General features: G+C 36.7%; 1 protein-coding gene across 2 annotated transcripts; it reads right to left on the reverse strand.

Moving 5' to 3' along the window:
- Positions 1–1431: 1431 nt before the first annotated feature.
- On the reverse strand, positions 1432–21235 carry LOC109107140 (CDC42 small effector protein 2-like). 2 transcript variants are annotated; one of them, XM_019120410.2, is made up of 5 exons: positions 20974–21235; positions 8379–8657; positions 4400–4501; positions 4006–4125; positions 1432–2873 (listed from the first exon to the last, which is right to left on the reverse strand). In XM_019120410.2, exons 2-4 carry the CDS (start codon positions 8430–8432, stop codon positions 4024–4026), a joined length of 258 nt encoding a protein of 85 aa, XP_018975955.1. In that variant the 5' UTR covers positions 8433–8657; positions 20974–21235; the 3' UTR covers positions 1432–2873; positions 4006–4023. The 2 variants fall into 2 exon arrangements, with proteins under 2 accessions (XP_018975955.1, XP_018975956.1); XM_019120411.2 differs by lacking the exon at positions 20974–21235 and adding an exon at positions 11087–11231.
- Positions 21236–21961: the final 726 nt, after the last annotated feature.

The following is a 21961-nucleotide window of genomic DNA, read 5'->3' on the forward strand; positions in this document are numbered from 1 at the left end:
ATATTCTCAGTGATTGTTGTCATTTGAGAAATTTATTTTTACATCTCAGGGTTTTGCACTTTCACCAATAAGCACAAATCAGTAGAATGTGGACTCGTACACATGGTTTATTTGACCTCATCTAGTACTGATTTATTAGGCTATTTAATATATAAATTATTATCAAAGACTTAGATATGCACTCTCCATATATGTGGAATTTCTATTATAATGTTAACAGTAAAAATCCTAATAGCAATTCCAATAATTCCACAAAAGAACGAAACTCATAGAGTTTAGGAACAACTTAAGGGTGAGTAAATGACAGAAATTTTTATTTTTGGGTGAACTGTCCCTTTAAATGAGAAAATGGCTGATGGCTCAGGGTTACACACCAGAGAAACCTCTGTATTGTGAAGGTATGGAAAGACCTGATTCAGTTTAAAATCGAGCAGAATTACGGCAAATTTAAGACAGAGTTGCAGCAGACATTTGGTCATGTGATGCATGTCACATTTGCTTCTGGTTTTATTTCTCCATCCATAATCGCACCATCCACACTGAAAATGGACTGGCAGAGCTCTCTGACCCTTGGTCACCCAAAGACGGACGTGCAGCCAAACAAAGAACAAAACACACAGTAGCAAAACAGGGCAAATAATTTAAGGGAGTATCGTGGCAGACAGAGTGTAGATACAGTATATACAAACATAAAGCACTTGAGAAAAGACACGTTAACAGGGACTGATGCACAGACACACTTAGCATGCCATGTTAAAACCTACATGGGAATTATACTTGCATTTATATCAAACACAAGTCATCTTTTGACTTTCTCAAAGCCAGTATTTAAAGATTCTACATTTTCATTTGGCAAATATTCACAATGACACACAGCAGGCCTTATTAAAATAGCACACAATACCAAACAGCTAAAAGGATCTTACCCTTAATGAAAATTCATAAACCTCACGACACTGGGTCAGAAATGAAGGGAACTAATTTACCCAAATATACAGTTTTTAACTGCGTGACTATACTGTAAAATAATTACATGCTTGTCCTATAACATTTAAAAGTTAGCTTTTGTCACAGCATTGGCAAAACTGGATTTAATGAGGTTTCAGGAGACTCTAGCTGTTTTTATCTTGACCTGAGTGAAGAATAGAAGAGTTCACTGTATAATAACCCACAGCCGGCTGAGCTGATTGGCTGAAATTATCTGAAAATCGAATTAAACGGCCTGCTTGATCTTGAAGACAGTCACAAGATGAATCTCACAAAAACATGTCCAGGTCCAAGTACACTTTCCACACAAACATTCAAAGAATATATATATATATATATATATTTGCACTGTATCATTATTTTCATTATTATCTTTTATTATTATTTTTTTTTTTGTATGGTAATGAGTTTTGTTTTTTTTTTTTTTTTTTGGGGGGGGGGGGGGTATGGTAATGAGAAGTGAAGGGTGTGGAGGTTATTGAATTATGAACATAACACAATGCATTAATATTAATGGTCCTAAAAATTGACTTTTTAAATAAATGTGAAACATTGTGTGTTGGGGGGCGGGGGTCCTCTTCGTTTTTGGGCCTTACATTTAATCAGGACTTGTTCTTGACAGGTTTCATGAGATTCATCACCACATATTTGAGAGAATATACCTCTATCAAAAAGAAAAATATATGTTCTAGAACAACACTTGAATGAAACGAGGCAAGAGAGAGTGGAATGATCCCAGAAACCAGTCTGTGACTTTATAACGGGAAGGCCTTTCAGTAAATAAGGTACCATTTAATATTTCCATAATATTTTGGTTGGATCAAGTGGACGACCTCTACAAGCAAGCAATACATTTCAGCTGCTATTGCGTCTTTTACTATGGAGCCATTTAAAGAACATGGTGATGTAAAAAAGAAATATCAATACTCTTGCATTCATCTAATAAAATGTACATTTGCTTGCAAAAGTATTGCACTCCCCCGCAAAAAAGTTTGTTTTCCCTTCAATCTCATATTATTTCCATCACCAGAAAATAAAGGAATCTCATGTTTTCCATCACTATGTCTTCTTAAGGGCTCCGTACAGAAACACACTCTTATTGTGCATCTTAAAGTTTTATTACGATCTATGAGTCCAGTCATCTTCAAACTGGACGTTATGGCCGATAGGTGGCGCTATTTTGAGGCCATGTTACCTGAGTAAATTTACTCATTACCTTATTTACTGAAATGCCCCTGTAATTGTAGCTACATCGATAAAGAGCACTAGAACTAATAAAAACTGTGTTTATACATTTGATCTGTACACTATCTATAGCTTTAGTTGCTTTACATCAAGTTACAGACATACATTGACACAGCAGACAGCAATTCTGCCTTTCAACATCAGTGATTATACTAATCTTTAAAATCATTGCAATGAAAACAAACTGGAACACTGTAAACAGCAAAGTAACAATCGAAGTACTTCTTGTCTTTGCATTGCACTGAGCAGTTTGGCACCGCATGACCGCAAGCAGCCACTTTCTCATACAAACATTGTTGTCGGCTCTGTGCTGATCACGGAATCAAAAATAAATGAGCAAACTAAAGAGAACCAACCCAAAACAACTGTTCGTACTGGTTCCAGACCCACACATGTGCGTGATGAAAAAGCAAGAGTTTACAGCACACCACAGAAGAAAGCAGGGACACTCTTTGCACTTCCAGGCTGAGGGGCATGCGGCGCGAGCAGTGACGGACACAACACTGAAGCGCTGTGGGATCCTGCTGTCCAGTAGCCTCTCTACCACGGAGTGCACAACTGTCCATGTGTTTGCTGGGTAAGAATGAGGTGAAAAGCTGCTGGAAGGGAACCGGTGAGCAGAACCAGCACATCATGGGACCCTGCAGAAGACATCACACAGATTAGCTTCATCCCAAAGAGGCTGACGCTGCTGTGGCTTCTAACTCTTTCAATATTTATTCAAGTCCACACGTGGGAAAGTTTGAGTTTTCCTGTTCGGTATGATGACGATTAACTCTGTAGTCCCACTTGTTAGCAACCACCTTTAAAAACTGTATGGTGCCACGCCCTGTAAGTTTTTAATGCTGTTTGGTGCTGATGTTCTTCCGCACCTGCAGGGGGCGCTATCTGTGCTCTCTGAGTCACGAGCCCCCTGCACTTCCTTCAGTTTGGAAAACCTGACTTAATGCACTTCAGGTTATTAATAACAAAGAATGGAAAATATTTTATTTTTCTTTGTATTTTTAAATCAATGTTATAAATGAGTTAGGTCAAACTTTATTATTATTATTTTTTTTTTTTTAAAGTATAACCCAAAATGTGCAATGTAATGGATTATGTTACTAACTACAATTTTTTTTGTTGCAGTGACGATATACAAATTTAATGTAATATAATTGCTGCCATTTTGTTCAGTAGACAGAGAAACAGGATAAAAAAGTAGTTTTCTCTTTGTTTTTATGATATAGTTAAACATTGCTTCTTTTATATAACATGAAAATATCTCGAGCTTGTTTTAAACCAACACTGTAACCTTTTCTGTGTTAAAAATTTGCAAAATGTATATAATGAGCGAGTACGTCATAAATTCATCTACCAAACCGACTTTATGTCTTATCCCAAAATCACAACGGTACATGTATAATAAGTGATTATTTTTGGACTATTGTGGCCTGTTCGGGTCGTCACCGCTGCGGAGTAACACACATCTGCGTGAATCACCATAGATATAAACGTAGAGAAGTAGCTCCGGTTAGAATGTTCTTCCGCGGGATGTGTGCAGCTCTGTTTATTAACCGCTATAGCGCCAAACTTTACATAGTGTTGCTTTAACTACAGACTTTATTTCAGACATTTAACCGAGAACCCATTCAAAAAACACAAAGACATCAGTTCAGATCTTTAAGCACTAAACCACACCAAGCCACAGTTATCTGCAGCTTAACATCACAGCAGATATGATGATGCTATTGCAGCCCACAAACAGTCCAAAGCAAAGAGCGGTTTACTCACCCCTTCCAACAACACCTATTATCCTGCTTTTGTATCCACCAGCTGCATCTGTACGTTAACAGACATGGCCTCTCCTCCATAGCCTCCTTTCGACTGCATTTGGTTCTGAATTGAGTTCTCCTGGACACAGTTCATAGGATCAAAAAATACAAAACTGGCTCAGACTACATCATCATGCACACCATCTCTGGGGCTGAGTCTGAAATCAATCCCTACACCCTTATTTAGTGCACTAGGGCTCATCTGTAGTGGTGTCTGAAACTATAACGGACACTATCAAGTACACTCATATAATCCTCTCATGCACTGCAATAATGAGCGTACAACAACTCACTCATCACTGGCCGCTTGTGAATGATTCTGTGATTCTGGATCGAACGTTAGCTGTACTCACAGAGTTCATGCCACTGAAGATATCTCCAGAGCCTACGTGGGCCGTGTGGACAAAATTGGTTGGCTCGCCGATCATACTCCGATCTATACGTCTCCGCCTCTTCTGCAGAATAAGAAACAGACACAGCTGAATACATACCTAAAGAAAGGTCAACAGCTATTCAGTTTTCCTCTGCCCTTTATAGCTTTACATTAAAGTGGTTAGTTTACACTAAAATAAAAATCGGTATCATTTACTCACACTCATGTCGTTCCATGACTTTTATTCTTCATTGAAATGCAAATAAAGGTGCCTATGAGATTTCTGAGCCTCCAATGAAAGGTCATTCCACCAAAAGCATCAAACAAGCACTTTTTAACATCATATAAAGTGATTAAATCTTGGAATAAAATGTTATATGTGTAAACACCTCTTAGTCAATACAATGTTAAGAGGGAATCCTTGCTTGGCTGTGGCTCATTCACTAAACAGACTAGAAGTCGATGACTGCCAGACATTAAACAGTGCAATACTTCCTAATACTGAGGAGTGCTGTTTGAGTGTTTATAGATCCTCTTTCCTCACGGTGGATGAAGGTCTCAGCACTCATCATCACAGGACAGATGACAGCTCTCTGCTTCAGGGAAGATGTGACCTAATTTAACAAGCACCCATCTTCTTAAATTACACACCAATTTAAGATCAGCCGCCCTTATTGCAACTTCTCAAGTTCAGCAGAAAACATCTGCACTAATGTTATTATTCATTTATGTAAAGTGAACACTGAAACAAACTCTATTATACTCACAAAACTACCTAGAGTGGCTCCATCAAGTATTTTGAAAATGAAGTCAAACTCAAAAAATGCAGAACTGTCATTACATCAGATAAATATATCAAAGTGGTATGTCAGATCATATTCAGGACATGCTGTTAAGATTTACAAACTTAAACCACATGTAAAAACATACAAATGTCTTTGAGGTAGAATAAGTATAGCCAGTTTGATTATACTTCATTCAAGGCAGCATCTGAAATGTTTAAGCTGAAGTTACAGTGGACAGTGTAGGCGCACATTTCATTCACCAGTGGGCCACACTTCATAAGCGCCTGTAATAATAACAACACAAATCCCAGAAATTCCTTGCGTGCTTTAGCTTTAAAAGGCCAAAGGTGGCAAATCTCTCCACTTACAGAACTTCAGTCAAACCAGACTCAGTTCAACATATCAACTCCTCAGCTACATGTTCTTCAGAAGATCCTTACTGACTTTCATTTAATGAAATGTCCCTCCTCACTCCATTTCATGCAGGTCAGCCTTTCGTGCAACAATATAAACGCCTTTGAATAACAACATCCACACATTCTTCAACACCAGCTAGTGTTTCACTAGCATTGGCTTGAATCCTTAATAAAGTCTGGTGTTGATATGCACACCAATGAATATATCGTTAAATCATTTTTGAGAGACATTCTGTTATTTTTCACTGCCGTGAAATCTGCGTGTTTCACACAACATCATTAGAGATCATCCTGAGCTGAGATCTGGGCAACCATTTGATTATTGAGCAACAGTGTTGGGGGTAACGCATTACAAGTGATGTGAACTATGCAATCAGATGACTTTTTCAAGTAACTAGTAAAGTATTGCATCACTTTTTAATGTACAAGAAAATATCTGAGTTACGTTTTCAAATAAGTGAGACCTGTTTTCCTGTGTATTGACTGACAGCTCTCCTGTCCTCATGTTGAGAGAAATCAGGAGTGCAGAGGTGTGCTGTGTGAATATGATGCTCTCTGTAGATCTAGAGACTAAAGTCAACATGCATTCATCTCACTTGCACAAAAATCAAATCCTCTAAACCAATAAAAAAACAAAAAACTCAGAAAAACATAAAAACATACAAAACAACAAAAACTGAATATCAATTAGCACATATCCTTTATGTATTTAATCTAATTTTATTAACCAATGTCTTTACTGCTGACCTTCGATGATCCAATTCAACCATACTAATAAGCAAAAATGACTTAATCATAACATTTGTGTTTCATTTTTTTTAATTGCTGAAGAATGTTCAGCAATTAAAAAAAAATGAAAAAAAAGGTTATTGCGACTTTTTATCTAACAATTCTGACTTTTTTCTCATAATTGCATGATACAAACTCGCAATTCTGACTTTTTTTCTCATAATTGCATGATACAAACTAAATATTACAAATTTTCTATTTTTTCTCATAATTGCATGATACAAACTCGCAATTCTGACTTTTTTTCTCATAATTGTGTGATACAAACTCGCAATTCTGACTTTTTAACTCAAAAATTGCGAGTATATCACGCTATTCTGAGAAAAAAAAGTCCGAATTGTGAGATAAAAAGTTGCAATTACCTTTTTATTTTTTATTTTTATACACAACCATTACTAGTCATGAATTAATCTAATAATTTGAAATGCCAAAACGTTTGTGAACCCTGCATACAAACCGTCCTCAGGTTAATCCTGGCCGACAGCCTGAAACTAGATTTCCTCACACCCATCTTATCAGTAAACCCTTCTTTGGTAATGTGAAGTTGTGGTATGCCTGTAAGGGCTGAAGTATTTGTTATTATAAATCCCGTCTGCTTTATTAACAGAGCAGAGACAAATTCTGACATAATGTGTTGTGACAGCCGACATCTCACAGAATATGTGATGATTACAAATGGCTGGGGCAAAAAGGGAAAAAATATTCACGTCCACGTCGAGCGGAGACTCCAGCCAAGGATAACAGACTCATCCAACACACATGCTTGTAGTTGAGCATAAATCAGATGTGTGTGCTAAAATATGTGCTGTTACAACGATGCACAAGAACACACACTCAGCTATTACTGTCACTCATCAGCTGAGCTGAGATCTGCAGGTGCAGATCAGTGTGGGACTGATTATTCTTAAAGAGGACATATCATGTTTAAAATACAAAGCTAACGTCCCTGTTTACTCACAATATCTACTGAAATTAAACAGCATAATCGGCTCACCCCAAAACTATTAACAGTTGTTAGCCACATCACATCCATACAGACAATGTTGATATAATATACTTAATGTGTACATACTGTACGTTGTTACATTGTACTTCCCTTTAACCCTGCTGTATCATATTTGATACACAAATTTCTAAGGTCTCTAACTGATCAAACCTTTGCTGATAAACCCATCGTTCACAATCTACTTCATGCTTTCTGTCGTCTGATTGATAGTTTATACATTTTTAGCAAGTAAAAGGTCTTTTAGTTTAATTGTACAAACAAACGTCCACCTTCAGCTTGTGCTTCACGTGTCTTTTTGCTGTGAAATCAGTACTAATTTTTTTTTATCAAGTAAACATAATAATTGCTTTTATATTGTAATTAATATTTGAGGATAAACATTAACTGGACTGAAGCAACTTAACTTGCTTGTTAAAAGGATCTCTTTGATTTACATTACAAGTTTTTTACAACGTTTTGGCTATATATAAATATCAGCATCTGCACCAAATTGCAGATTTTTACTCAAAAGTTAAGGCAAAGATATGCAATATATATATATATATATATATATATATATAAATAATAACACATTTATGTATTTAAACTATTTTGGAGATGCACTTCATCTATTTGCAATAGATTCTTTTGTTTTTTTTTTTTGATGAGCTCCTGATTTTTGCTCCATATTTTCAATATATCATACTATATCAGTTAATATATAGTATGCTTATTTTTATACTGCACTTATACATTCAGAAGTACTTAAAGACTGAGGACTGAAAATGGTCTAACATTTATGGTGGATGAAATCTTGACTAACATTATAAGTGGACCCGAAGTCTAATAGACGTCTAAAAGAGAGACAGATGTAGAAAATGAAACTGGGAACCCATCAGGGGAACAGGAACAGGCACGAGCAGGTGATTCATGATTTCTTCCTGGTTTCTGTGGTTTGGAGGCTGGAGGTGATGATAATCTTACCGGCTGCGGCTGCTCGGCGATACAGCAGTTGAAGCACAACCAGAATTCACTCATGACTCGCAGAAAGTCTGTCCTAAAGTGCCGCTTTGCCCGTGGGCCCTGAGGGGCTCTGGCGGCTCTGGACGGGGCACAAATCTCGTGTTTCAAAGGTCCGATCTGAGATGATGGAGGAGTTCTTCAGCCTGAGGATCCAGGGAACGGAGAGCAGGAAGAGAGCGATGGCAGAGATCCAGACGGGAAGCCTGTGTATGGCTCAGTCCACTTAGCAAACACTCAGACCTGCGGGACACAACAAGATGCTGTCAGATCATTTACACATGCGGACGTCTTTTAATGTTTGGATGAAACATTTGGAAGTGTTTGGAAGATCTGTCATCATTCGTTTGGCCGAAAGTGTAGCCACACTATAAACCTGATTAAAACCTGACATTAAACCTTCTGGAGAATCAAGGAAAGATTGTCCCGTGAGACAGTAAGTGCTTTGTTCTTGATGAAGTATTACAGCTGATGTTAAGAGCGGTCCTAACAGGCAGCTCACTGTTCAACACCTGGAGAAGTGAGGGCCATGTAGGGTCGTAAACTCTCCTTTCTGTTGTGCTGGAGTCATTCTAGTCCAGAGTCCACGTCTGCGGTCATTAATCCGCCTCACAGCACTCACAAGCTCAAGTCTATCACTAATCCATTCATGAACAAGAGCTCTATTTCTAAGACATAAAATCAGAAGAACTAAGACTTGTGCAAGTAAGACGGGAAAAAGATCTCACAGCAATGCGGTAATAACAAAACTGAAAATTACAAGATTCACAACAGCCGTGTAAGAATTTGTTCTTAACCTCGTTCTAATGCTAATGAATTCTAAACGAGTGACTGTGTGCCTGAGGTTAGAAATTTACATACAACTCATCCAAATCATCTTGTTTTTGCAGTTTGGTTATGAATAATCTTATATTTCATTCACCAAGTTTTAAATAAAAAGACAAAAAAAGTAAAGGTTCTTTGAGGAACCAAAAATGGTCTTTCAATGGCATCACTGTGAAAATACACTTTTGGAACCTTTATTTTAATATTAGTCTGTATGACAGTAGTTTTACCTCCAGCAAAACCAATGGTAAACCAACAGTCTCAAACAGACACTCTGCTTCACAATGACTAATGTCTGACAGCATTGTTTTCATCTGGATGTCTGCCAAATGAATTATTTGGACGAAACACCAAAATGCTGGAAATGCATGCTTTAGGCTGACTGACTGTAAATGTGTTATTCATATGAATCCAGGCAAGGTGGTGGACACGTGCTGGTGCATCCTGTGCTGAGGACACGTAGTGCTCAAACGTCTATGGAAATGAAGCTTGGAACAGAGCTGGTCTCTGTGCAGTGTCTTCCTCTGCTAAAATTATCAGTGTATTTTAATACGCTTTGATTCCTTTATTAATGTGAGAGTGTCTAGCAGCTCCGCACTATCTATTCATCCTGGATTCATCAAATAAAGATCTGAAAGTTGACAGGATGTGAGATAATTTCAGACTGAACTATATCCACCACATGCTGTGACTGAACTTAATCTGAGAAATGTTAGAAATGTGGCACAACATTAGTCCTGAGTGCAACATGATTTTGGTCTCCGAAGAAAATGATTCAATTTAAAAAAATGAACATGTGCGACTCAAGTTAATTTAGTCAACTTTTTGGTGTAGATTACCTCGAATCAAACAGACACGGGCTAAAACAAACACAAATTCTGCAGGAAAAACACAGCGTGAGCTCAACCCATCTCCAATTCCTCCTGTTGGAATAAAAGGAGTTTTTTGAATGACAGGATGGGATGCACACAGAAAACACTCCATTAGCGGTGAGCGCATTGAAAGAGACTGTCAGAGCAAGAAAGGCCTCTGTGTGAGGGGTCAGAGGAAGACCCTGTTCCCAGGGTATATGCCACACAATGACAGAAATCACCCACGGGAGAGATTTTGCCATACCATACTGCAGTAAATATAACCGGCGATTATATAGGACTGCAGTATTCTTTTACACCAGGTGTGAAGGCAGCTCATTCAATCAGAACTATCTATTATAATTGCAATCTTTTGTTCAGAACTCAAGTGTTACGTGATATAACACAAAGCTGTTTTTACACAGATGTTAGTCTGGTTATCCATCTTTTGGTGTGCAGCCATCAAGTTTAAAATAAAAGAGGAAATAAGATTAATTTTTTTGTCTACTGGAGGATTTTCCAAATATAGGCAATACCACATGCACTGTAAAAATTATTTTCTGAAGTTTTAAATAAAATAAAGATGTAATTTTTGCAAGAAAATACTATTTTAGTCTTTCAGCTTCAAAACGTCATGTTTAATTGAATGTGTTACTTGCTGATTCTTCGTCATTTTTTTGTGAAATTTAAAAATCTTTCCAATCTCAAACTTTTGTATACACAGCTTGCTCTGATTTTCCTACCAGGCAATCTAACATTCTGGTCATATGCTCCTTCCCTTATTTGCATTAATGCAAGTGAATGCATTTTATAACTCAGGCAAATACATCAAGACCTCATTATCATCATCATCATCACAACCAACCACCCATCATAATAATTATACTAAAAAACAAAACAAACCACCTCAACAACCCCCAACAAAAAAAATAAAAAACAAAAAAACAAAAAACCAAAGAAACGACTGATTCACAATCTTAAACAGAGTTTACTCACCATCCTCAGCTGGCTGCAGTGATGAAGTGAGAGGAGAGGCCAGCTGCAGCCCCAGCGTTTATCCCAGGGCTGAGGAGCTGTGCTCCGCTCTCCAGGAGGTCTTTGTCCCTCACTCAGTTACGGATCAGTGGGCAAGTGGCATTCATTCACTGCATCACTGACTACCTCCCGCCCCGTCCCGGCCAGGGCTCATGCACGCTCCTGAGGTCTAAGCCCCGCCCCCTCCGTCTCACTGCTATGGAGGCTTTTATGTAAGCACCATCCTCCCACTGAACCGGCGTGCTCCTACTGAATGTGGCTTACGCAAGCAATGCCGGGGTGGAGAAACACTCACAAACTTACACTGGCTTACAAGAAAACTAGTGAAACCCACAACAATCCATAATCCTGTTCACTGTATCACATAAGAGCATTAGGACATGTCTTCATGTGCTCCATTACATTCCTGGAACTCACCAGTGCTGGAATATTGGCATTAGACATTAGATGGATCCATAACATGAGGAAATGCAACTCAGCAAAAATGGCTGACTGAAGAAGTGGAAATATGAATTTTTTTTTTCTTCAGAAAGGGAAACCCCAGCTGCCCTTTTCCAAACTCATTAACCAATGTATGACATGGGACGATTGTTTCGCTTGTTGCTGAGTACTGGCTTTCAATTCCTCCATCATTGGACTTGTTGCCACGGTAGCCACTTGAAAGACGACTTGAAAAGCTCTAATAGGATTTTTTTTTCTAGAATGATAGCAGAGAGGAGCATCTGCATAGAAAATAATAATAACATAAAAAAATAAAAATAAAAACCCTTCACAAAATCCTTTTAGGGCTAAACAATTTAGGAAAAATTTTGGTGTTCACACTTGGGTATATTTTTTTACAACTGGAACCAACTTAAAAATCAAAGTTTAAAAGGCAGTGAATCTCTTTCCACTGGAGTTTTCATTTAAGACACATTCCCACCATTTTTGACTCATTCAAAATAACTATAAAATATTAATATGATTTTATGATTTAGATTTTTTGTAATTATATACACACATATTTAGGCCTATATATGTCTGTGTGTGTGTATTGCATTAAAACTATTGGAATGTAAAATAAACTGTAAAATTGGATTATACAAATAAAACTTATGAAATGATTCCTTGAAATAATTCCAATTCAACTTTGATTTTAGCGGGAAATTCCAGCCATTCGTTATTTGTTAGTTATTTACGTCATGTCCGCAAACAAAGAAAAGATATTCCTCAAACTGACATATTCATCAACACAGACATGCAGAGACAAATATGTTTCAAATAACTTCCCTGTATTATATATTGGAAATATATTTTAGCAAACTACCTTGATTACACTCACATTTGTGAAGGACAGTTTATGGACAGTTGGACATAGGCCTTCTCTGTTAAGTAAGTTACAGTACGTGTGCAGTGCTACCTCAATAAGACAGTGTATGTTCTGTTACATGGGAACAGTCAGGAAACTCTGTGGCAGGACAGTGTTTGATTATACAGGCCCACAAAAACACACTGGCCATCTGCACGCACTTCAGCCCTTTTTACTCATGCTGCCAAATGCAGACTGAGCAGTCTCTTTTCTTAACTTTCACTCCATTCAGGGATCATTTCTTCTTATTTGGCAAAGGAGAAAGCTGCCCTGTTCCTTCACTCCCTGCTCTTACTCAATAAAAGAGGCGGCTCCTTTTTTAATTCAGCTTTTTCTTTGGGACTTTGATTCAATCCACCTGATGGTAAAACTGGCAAGAAAGCAGCACTCTTTTCATTTATTAATATTTTGCATAGTCAGAATGAATCTGGCTCCGGATTGGACACCCCTGCCCCAAACCATAGGTTGTCCAAGGCATTTTGGAGGAATCTTGTCAGTCAATGAAATGACCTCAACAGACATGGAAATGGAGTTTAATTCTTCTTGAACCTTCAAGACCTGGACTGGGCCACTGCATATGATGAAGTAAATGGTAGGAGTCTATCGCTTCAGAAATGATGGACTCTTGTTGAATTGGTTTGTTCACCAGACTGAGCAGACCACTGCTTTGTTGCATTTATTTTGTTACACGACTGGATGGATGAGCTGGGAACACATTGGGCCAAGCATCCTGAGATCGCTGGATACAGATGTGTTTAAACACATTCTCAGTCATGTGACGAGTCCATCCGTGGTCCTCAGCTCTGTTCCTGGGCATCCACAGATCTGCACATTTTGTAAGCCTCCCTTATTTATACGTAATTAACCAAGGACATAGGTATGACCTCATATTAATGTTGTTGAAATATTTACAGATGTTTCTCTCCACTGATGACATCATGCTTTTCCTCTATATCCAGTAGACAAGTCCTCCTTTTGTGATCCAGATCACAGGACCACATAGTCCCCCAGACACATGAGATTTACAGTCATTAAGATTTGCACCATCCCATGATTATTCCATTGCTTTCATGCAATTATGTAATATGAATTAATGAAGACATTTATGCATTGGGCAAAGCATTTAACGTTGCATTCAATGCATGCATTCCGTAAAATCTACCCCCATGACCTTGTGGTGATATTTATAGTGCATATTCTATAGGTGAGGTGAAGATATCCCTTTAAAGCCTAGTTTTTATTATACTGAGAGCTGAGGATGTTGTTTTAGACAGCTCAATGCAACCCTGTGACTTGAGATGATTTCTGATGCAGAATGCTACACCTTGCAGCATGCATGAAAGGATTGTGTTTGACCACAAATGTCACCAAGTCTGGCACGAAATGTTTGCACGGCTGCACCACTGGTAGAGGGTTTATTTCACTTTGCAAAGAAAGTGGTAACAAAGCCTGCCTTATACTTCCATTACAGCCAGCTGGCAAAGGAAACATCAATGTCTCATCTCTCCTTAAGGCAATGACCCAGATACTATTGACGATTGACCAGTTCCTTAATAAAGCATCCACTGTCTGCCTAGGCCCAATTTGCCATTTTTGGCTTGGGAAGAAATATCTTACATTCTCTATAACTATTATCCCCTCCAAGCCAATCAGGGAAGTAGCTTTTTTATTTTTAGGAATTATACCTAACAATGTCCTGAGAAAATATTTAAGACGTCTGAATAAATAAAACACTCCGATGAGCTAATTTCACACTACAGCTTGGTAACTGCCTTATGATAGGATATAACAAAATGATATGTTGCAATTCAATACATTGCAATGCATCCTAATATCATAACTGGCTCGTGATTGACATTATGCCAAATGTACATGAGATCCGACATGTCCATGAGACAGATTGAAACTGGGGTATCAGTTCCAAATCTCTATCACAGGTTCACTTCACTTCTGTACAACTCTCACCACAAACCAAGCAATGGCTTTAGTATTTGCACCTATTTTTTTAACTTAATTATTAATATTTCTGGTTATTGAAAACTATGGAGGAACTATGCAGAAGCCTACAGATAAATGTAATGGCCGAATACACAAACCCAGAATGAGCTTTATTTTACAACATCTTAGAGAAACCAACCATGTGTCATGAGCTCACGGGACACACATGCATCACATGCTTGAAAGTGGATCGTTCTTGTGCACAGCCACCGAAAACAGGATGCACGCTGACTGACAATGACATGACAGATTCATCTACAGAGAGTCAAAGACGCTGAGCTGCCCCTGATACTCCGGTATTATACTTGCTTATATGCTACTTCTATTGGCATCTCAAAGCAGGCATTTTTAGAACGGCTTTTATGCTAAATCTTACAAAATTTGGCAACAAGCCGACTTACCGTCTTTGTGCCCCTACACTGCTGCTGAAAAACTGGACTTTTAATGGAGGGACAAAAATCTCTCGGATTTCATCAAAAATATCTTTATTTGTGTTTAAAGTCTAACCAAAGTCTTACAGGTTTGGAACATCATGAACATCATTCATTTCATTCAGCAATATTTTAGAATGCTGTTATATATATTTTTGTAATTTGGTACATTCAACAGTGGATGTAGAAAATTGATGAGTAACAAATAGTATTTTGCCTAAGATCTGATGCTTTTTGATGATGGTTTCCTTAAATTCAGAATGTAAAACTGACTGCTCCCTTTTGATAGTGTTCCACCCTATAAACCTCAAATTTAAATAGTTTGAAAACCAAGACTTTTCACCTGGAAACTGCAATGAATTAAATGTACGTTTTTGGAGTTTTGCAAAAGTTTAGGTACAGCACATCTTTCATGTTGCAAGATTAATACTTACATAACTATAAGTGATGCTTGCCTAAGAAAAACAACCACTGAATATTCCACATTATTTAATATAATTTACACCAATTCAATTCCTGCGAGATGCTCGATAACTTAATGAACGAAAGTATGTTGGGTTCTTCTGCAAAGGCCAAAACTGAATTAAAGCTCCAATGCCACAAACACTGAGGGACAGGTGCCAAGATATAATTACGCAAGGAATTTCTGACCATCGCACAGACGAAAGGTCTTAAGCATGGGAGGATCTCTTAAAGAGAAACATATGGAGGCTAGATTAGATTAGGACGTTCCTGAGCATCCTGCAGTGTTGACTACCAACACACAGCTTAACAGCGAGCTGTAACACAAAATGCAATGGTTTGAGGGGAAAATTCAATTTCACAGTCTTGGTATTAAAACAATCCTAGAATACACTCTTGTTTTGTCCTGAATAACAATGGTGCAATCACTCACTCAGTGGTGCTTGACCAGATTTCTGTGCTTAGCACTAAATAAAGATCATTTGTTTTGCTCCTGGATCATATGACGAAGAACTAGATTGTGATGTTCTTATAAAAGCTTGTCATTCTATCAACCTGCATTCTCAGATTTTCTTGAACACTAAAAGAGAACATGTAACGAATCTTTATGAAGCTGACTTTTTCATATAAACAGATTCTTTTAAATTATCTACTTGAAAAAAAAAATCATGGAAAACAGCCAACACATGAATTTTGCTTCATCGTGGAATGCGAGTAAATAATGACAGAATTGTCATATTTGGGTGACTAACTCTACTAACCAGTAAGTACAAACTGAGTGGCTTTCAGCCTAATTCATGGACTAATCTGCGAACTGGTCTTGGGTTCACTAAAGTTCCACCAGGATTTGTCTGCGGATTTAATTCAAGCTGTTGGTATTTGTCAACTAAAGCCTGCTCGTGCAAACAAGATCCAAATCGTAGATGCAGCACTTCATGCAACTTGAAGCTGAAGATGTCCAAGATATCAGAGCTCCGTTTGTACAGATGTAGGCAAAAAGAAAAGCATAAAAAGAGCTATGAGCTATTCTGTAACTCATAAAACTCAGATGACAGAAGAGATAAGAAGAGAGCTAGGCAGTGTGATGAAGCAGGCAACAGCCCACTTACTAAAACATTATGAAGACTAGGTTTCAGTAAATAGTCATAAATGTTTACATTTTCTGAAGAAATGTTTTTGTCTCCTCCATTCACAGCAAGGGTGAGTGTTTTTTTTTTGTACTTTATTCATAGCCAGAGTGTATTTTTTTGTTTGGTATATTTTGTACTGCATTGATTTGTTGTCTCGTGTCTAAGTCCAACTTTGGGATCAATAAGATTTAAAAATAAAAAATTATACTTTTATTAAGCAAGACACATTTAATTGATCAAAAGTGACAATAAAAATATTTACAATTTTCACCAAAAAAAAAAAAAAATGTTCTTTTGACCTTTATATTTACCAATCCACAAAAATATTAAGCAGCACAGCATGACATTCATATGTGTTTCTTGAGCAGCAGATCATATTACAGTATAATGATTTCTGAAGATCATGTGACACTGAAGACTGGAGCAATGATGCTGAAAATACAGCTTTGACCATGAAATAAATTACATATTACAATATATTCACATAGAAAACAGCTGTTTTAAATTAGAATAATATTTCACTATTACTGTTTTTACTTTATTTTTGATCAAATAAACACAGCCCTGGTGAGCAGAAGAGACTTCTTGCCGCTCCCAAACATTTAAAGGATATAGTTTCTTGAAGACTTACGCGAAGCCAAGACTATGTCATTTTATTAAGTAAAATACTGTAATAAGTTAAAATGCCGATAAGGTCTATAGGGTTTTAATGTTTTATAGGGCACAATTTAGCAGTTTAGAGCTGGTATATAGTCTATAATCTTTAATCTATAATAATATAAAGGATTAACCAGATGAGATTCACTATAGTAGCCTATATATTGCTTTATGTGAGTATGTTGAGAACTGTAATAGTTCTGAAGAAGACTGAAGAAATATTTTGGTGTAGTGACAAACCCATTTTTTTCAGCCAGAATTACTATTAGGTGATGTGTATCACTGTTATGATGGTCATATCGCTCACCCCTAAGCAGTTTCATCAAGGAGCTGATCATGCCATATCCCTTATCTTTATTTCTCTGGTGTGCAAACCAAAGGCGACTGTGGAATTAAATAAAATAGTCCATTTGATGTTGGAAAGAAAGAATCTGTGCTTGATCTACTGACATTGAGCAAATTAAAAACTCTTTTAAATGCACATGTAATAAGATCAGCTGCAAAAATAACTGTCCAAGCCTTTGCTTCACTAACTTTTCTTTAGCGAATCCTGACAGTAGTGTCTTAAAGTTTCTTGAAGATTTAAACACTAAGGTGGTTTCCTTTCTTTCTGCACAGCTGTGATGTGAGTATCTGCTGACTGATCTTCTTTCCTGACTGCATGTCTCACATGTCACGCCGCAGGGCAGAGATGATATCTGCCTCCCCTGCTACACTGTGACCAATGGGATGATTACAGAAAACATGGTGACTTTACAATCTGATCTGCTAATCTGACAAATAACCACTTAAAGGGACAATGAAAAGGCAATGCAAATGTAGCCGCCGTCAAATTTGCCTGAAGCCACTGTTATCTGATTGACTAGATGTACAGAAGATTAAGACAGACCAGGAGTCGTGGTCTTTAAAAGCATTTTTTTTTTAAACCTTTTCTTAGTTCCAGAAAGTTTTAATTAAAACTTCCTATTTCAACAGAATGCAAGTGAACCATATTTAATGTAGTCAGGATCATTTTTGGATGAGTCATGTCACACAAAATACCATACAACATGCCAGTTCTCTGTCATTTTTTTTTAAATATAGATTTATTTAAATATATTTATTTTGCTTTATTTGTGTACTGCTGATTATTTTTTTTATTTTATAGAAGGATGTGACTTCATATATATATATGAGCGGAAGAACAAAATCTTTGGCTAGATTGGAAAAATAAAAATAGTTGCACTGATTTTTGCTCAACCAACCCAACAAAACCAGTCGTTTAAACATTTGTCAAGTGTATGTTTTAAGTTTTATGTTGTTTTATTTTGCTTTTCTGTGTTTTGTTTTGTTTTGTGTTGTGTTGTTTTGTTTTCCTTTGATTTGTGTTGTTTTATATGGTTTTGTTTTACTTTTCTGTTGTGTTGTTTTGTTTTGCTTTTCTGTGTTTTGTTTTGTTTTGTTTTGTTTTGTGTTGTGTTGTTTTGTTTTCCTTTGATTTGTGTTGTTTTATATTGTTTTGTTTTACTTTTCTGTTGTGTTGTTTTGTTTTGCTTTTCTGTGTTTTGTGTTGTTTTCCTTTGATTTGTGTTGTTTTATGTTGTTTTGTTTGCTCTCTCAAACTGCAGACCTTTGGAGGGTCTTGAAAGTTTTAAAAGAACGCATACTTAAAGAGCTACACTTTGTTAATTACTTTCACAAAAGAAATTGACAGTTGCGGTCAATGATTTTTATGATGGTAAAAATTACCAAATTAAGACCTCTCTTTAAAATTGTAGTCATCTTTTTATTGAAAGTTTCTTTCACTAATCCAAGACTACTACTTTTACTGATACTGTAGCAATGTAAAATGTTGATGACAGAAAAGTTCTCAATCAATAGTTTTGCATTAATTTATTAATCATGTGGTTCTACTGTCTAATCTGACTCTCATAAGAGAGTCCCTTTAAACCTTCCCACAGTCTGTGAGATCATTAAATCTCAATTATTAAATGCAAAATTGCATAATAATTATGCTTTTGATAGGTTTATTCAAAAAGTAATCCTAGAAAAACAGGTAAAACACAAGTATTTCTGTCATAAATTCTCACTGATGCCAATCTGAAATATCAATATAATACCATATTATGTATATGAATGCACACTGAAATCTGAGCGCACAGCTTTGGAGAAGATCAGGTAGCAACAGCATGATTTTGATATTGTACAGTTCAGTTTTCTCTGTTCTGCAAACTAAAACACACACAGACAGGCCTGGCCTATATCTTCATCTGCACTGCATAAAACCATCCTGTCTCTGACTGCAATTTAAATCATATTCGCATGTATGCAAACATTATTATTTTATTTGAATTCATTTTTACATTTTCAATTTTCACTTTAATGTAGTAAAGTTTTAATCATTTTAATGTGTGCTATTGTCATTTTTATTTTTTAAAATACATTTTCTCTATAATTTATTATCAACTTATATAATTTTATATTGTTTTTGTTTATTTAGTTTTTATTAGTTTAGTACTTCCAATTAAACTAAACAAAAATATTAAACTAAAAAAAAGTAATGTTGGCAACTAGCTGAAATACAATGTGTATTATTTTATATTTTATTTTCTTTACGTTGATGTTTATTTTGTTTCAAGAAACAATTTAAAAAAAAAATTAGTTTTAGTTTTTGCTAACGATAATTACCCTCCCCATAGTTATTTGTAATTGTAGCAGTTCTCTGTTACAAACCCAGAGTTAATGCTCAGAGAGAAGTCTGTAGTTTCAGCGTTAAATCAAGATATGGCATTTTGATTAAAAATGATGTGATCAAAAAATAATTTGTTCACTGTAAAATCAATAATACGGAATTAGAAAATATTCTATACATCATTGGCTATAGCTCTGGTAAAAAAAAAAAAAAACTGATATGTGTGGTTTTTAAAAAAACAATGCTTATAACACCATTGAAGCAATAACCCCACATATGTGTGTTTTAGTGATTTGCCATGTGTAAAAGAAGTAATATGCAAAGCAGATTACATAAAATAAAAACAAAATCTAAAAAAATAAATAAATAAAATAATTCTTAATATGATATAAGACCCCAATGTTAAATGCATAATTTAATTCATGAATAGTAACACATAAATAAATATAATATTAATAATAATTCTTCCAAGTCATATATCAACTATTGGCTGTCTATGGTTGCAAAAACACTTTAATAGGCGCATTCATAGAAAATGTGCATTCACATTGTGCGCTGATCTGCATTTAACGAACCGGGTTCATCCGATCAGAACAAAGAATCGGAACTATTGTTTTATGAATTCCAGTTCACATGGGCGTATGCAGTGCAATGCAAAGACTTTCACATTTTCACGACTATAAGTGACTCATTGATTTTGCCTTGCTAATAAAGGCAAGTCGAAACAGAATGAATATGAAGTAGTTCCTAAAATGTGCTGGTGTTCAACAGTTTGCACAGCATTTCTGTAAGGCCTGTCTGTGACAGTAAAGATCACCATGTTCCCGGCTTTCGCCTGCTAGGAAGCAGAAAAGAGGTATCTGGTAGCTGATTCATAAAACACGGACTGCACTTACGTTATTTCTTCCTATCACCTTGTAATATGTCAAAAGATAGTGTATAAAAAAGCCCCAATCCTTCAAAGATTATAAAAAAAACTGCAGTATATGACACCATTCAAAAGAAAAAATCAATTTAGGCTGCAGGAAAATCGATTTCTTTACTTATTCAGGCTGATTTATAAAAGAGTTTTCTGAGACGTATCACGAAGTTCATCAATGTGGAGTGCTGTATTGATATGAATGATTTATATGAAGAGTTGGTTGTCTTACCGCCTGATGCTGATGCTGATGGTCGAGGCTCAGCTGATCAATGCGGGAATGATGCACCTGCGCCAGACATCAGAGACGAGCCCCGGAACAAACGCACACCAGCACACGTCCAGCTCTCGCGTGCGCCAAGCTTGGCACCTTCATCAGTGATCTTCCTTTGTGTCTTTTCTGGTTGTAAATGACAGCAGCGTTGGAGAAGGAAACCGCTTGAATGAGACGGACACTCCCACTGTGCGCTTAGAGGACAGAAAACAAAGAAACAGCGCCGCCTACGAGTCAACACAGAGCAATACAGCAGATTAACCAGCTCTTCTGTTCTGCGGAGGGCGAGCCTGCTGTACCTTCTTATGTTTCCTGATACCACAGTGGTGTTGGGGTAAAATTAATAATTTAAGCCATTATTACCCGAAACTCATCTAAATCATTAAAAAAAATTCTAAAAAAGAACATTTGCTTACAGTGTACTCACCCTCAGGTCATCCAAGATGTAGATGAGTTTGTTTCTTCATCAGATTTTGATAAATGTAGCATTGCATCACTTGTTCACCAGTGGATCCTCTGCAGTGAATGGGTGCCATCAGAATGAGAGTCCAAACTGCTGATAAAAACAATAATCCACAAGTAATCCACACCACTCCAGTTCATCAGTTAACATCTGGAGAAGAGAAAAGCTGCATGTTTGTAAGAAACAAATCTGTCATTAAGGCATTTTAACTTTAAACTGCTACGCCTGGTCAAAATATGACTCCATAATCCATAATAAGCTTTCTCCAGTGAAAAAGTCCATGTTGTCCGTTGTCTTCTCAAATCAAAAATCACCAATGCATTTGTTTAGTACGGAGCCCCGCACATGACATGCAGGAAAAAAATAGCAGGCTAAATCGTGTGAACTAATTACTATTTCGTTCCCTCAATTTACTAAATTGTGCACACGATTTATTCATTTTTTCTTGCATGTCATGTGTGGGGCTCCGTAGTTTAGAGCTGT

The sequence above is a fragment of the Cyprinus carpio genome, chromosome A10 (genome assembly GCF_018340385.1).
Source record: "Cyprinus carpio isolate SPL01 chromosome A10, ASM1834038v1, whole genome shotgun sequence".
Classification (NCBI taxonomy): Eukaryota; Metazoa; Chordata; class Actinopteri; order Cypriniformes; family Cyprinidae; genus Cyprinus; species Cyprinus carpio.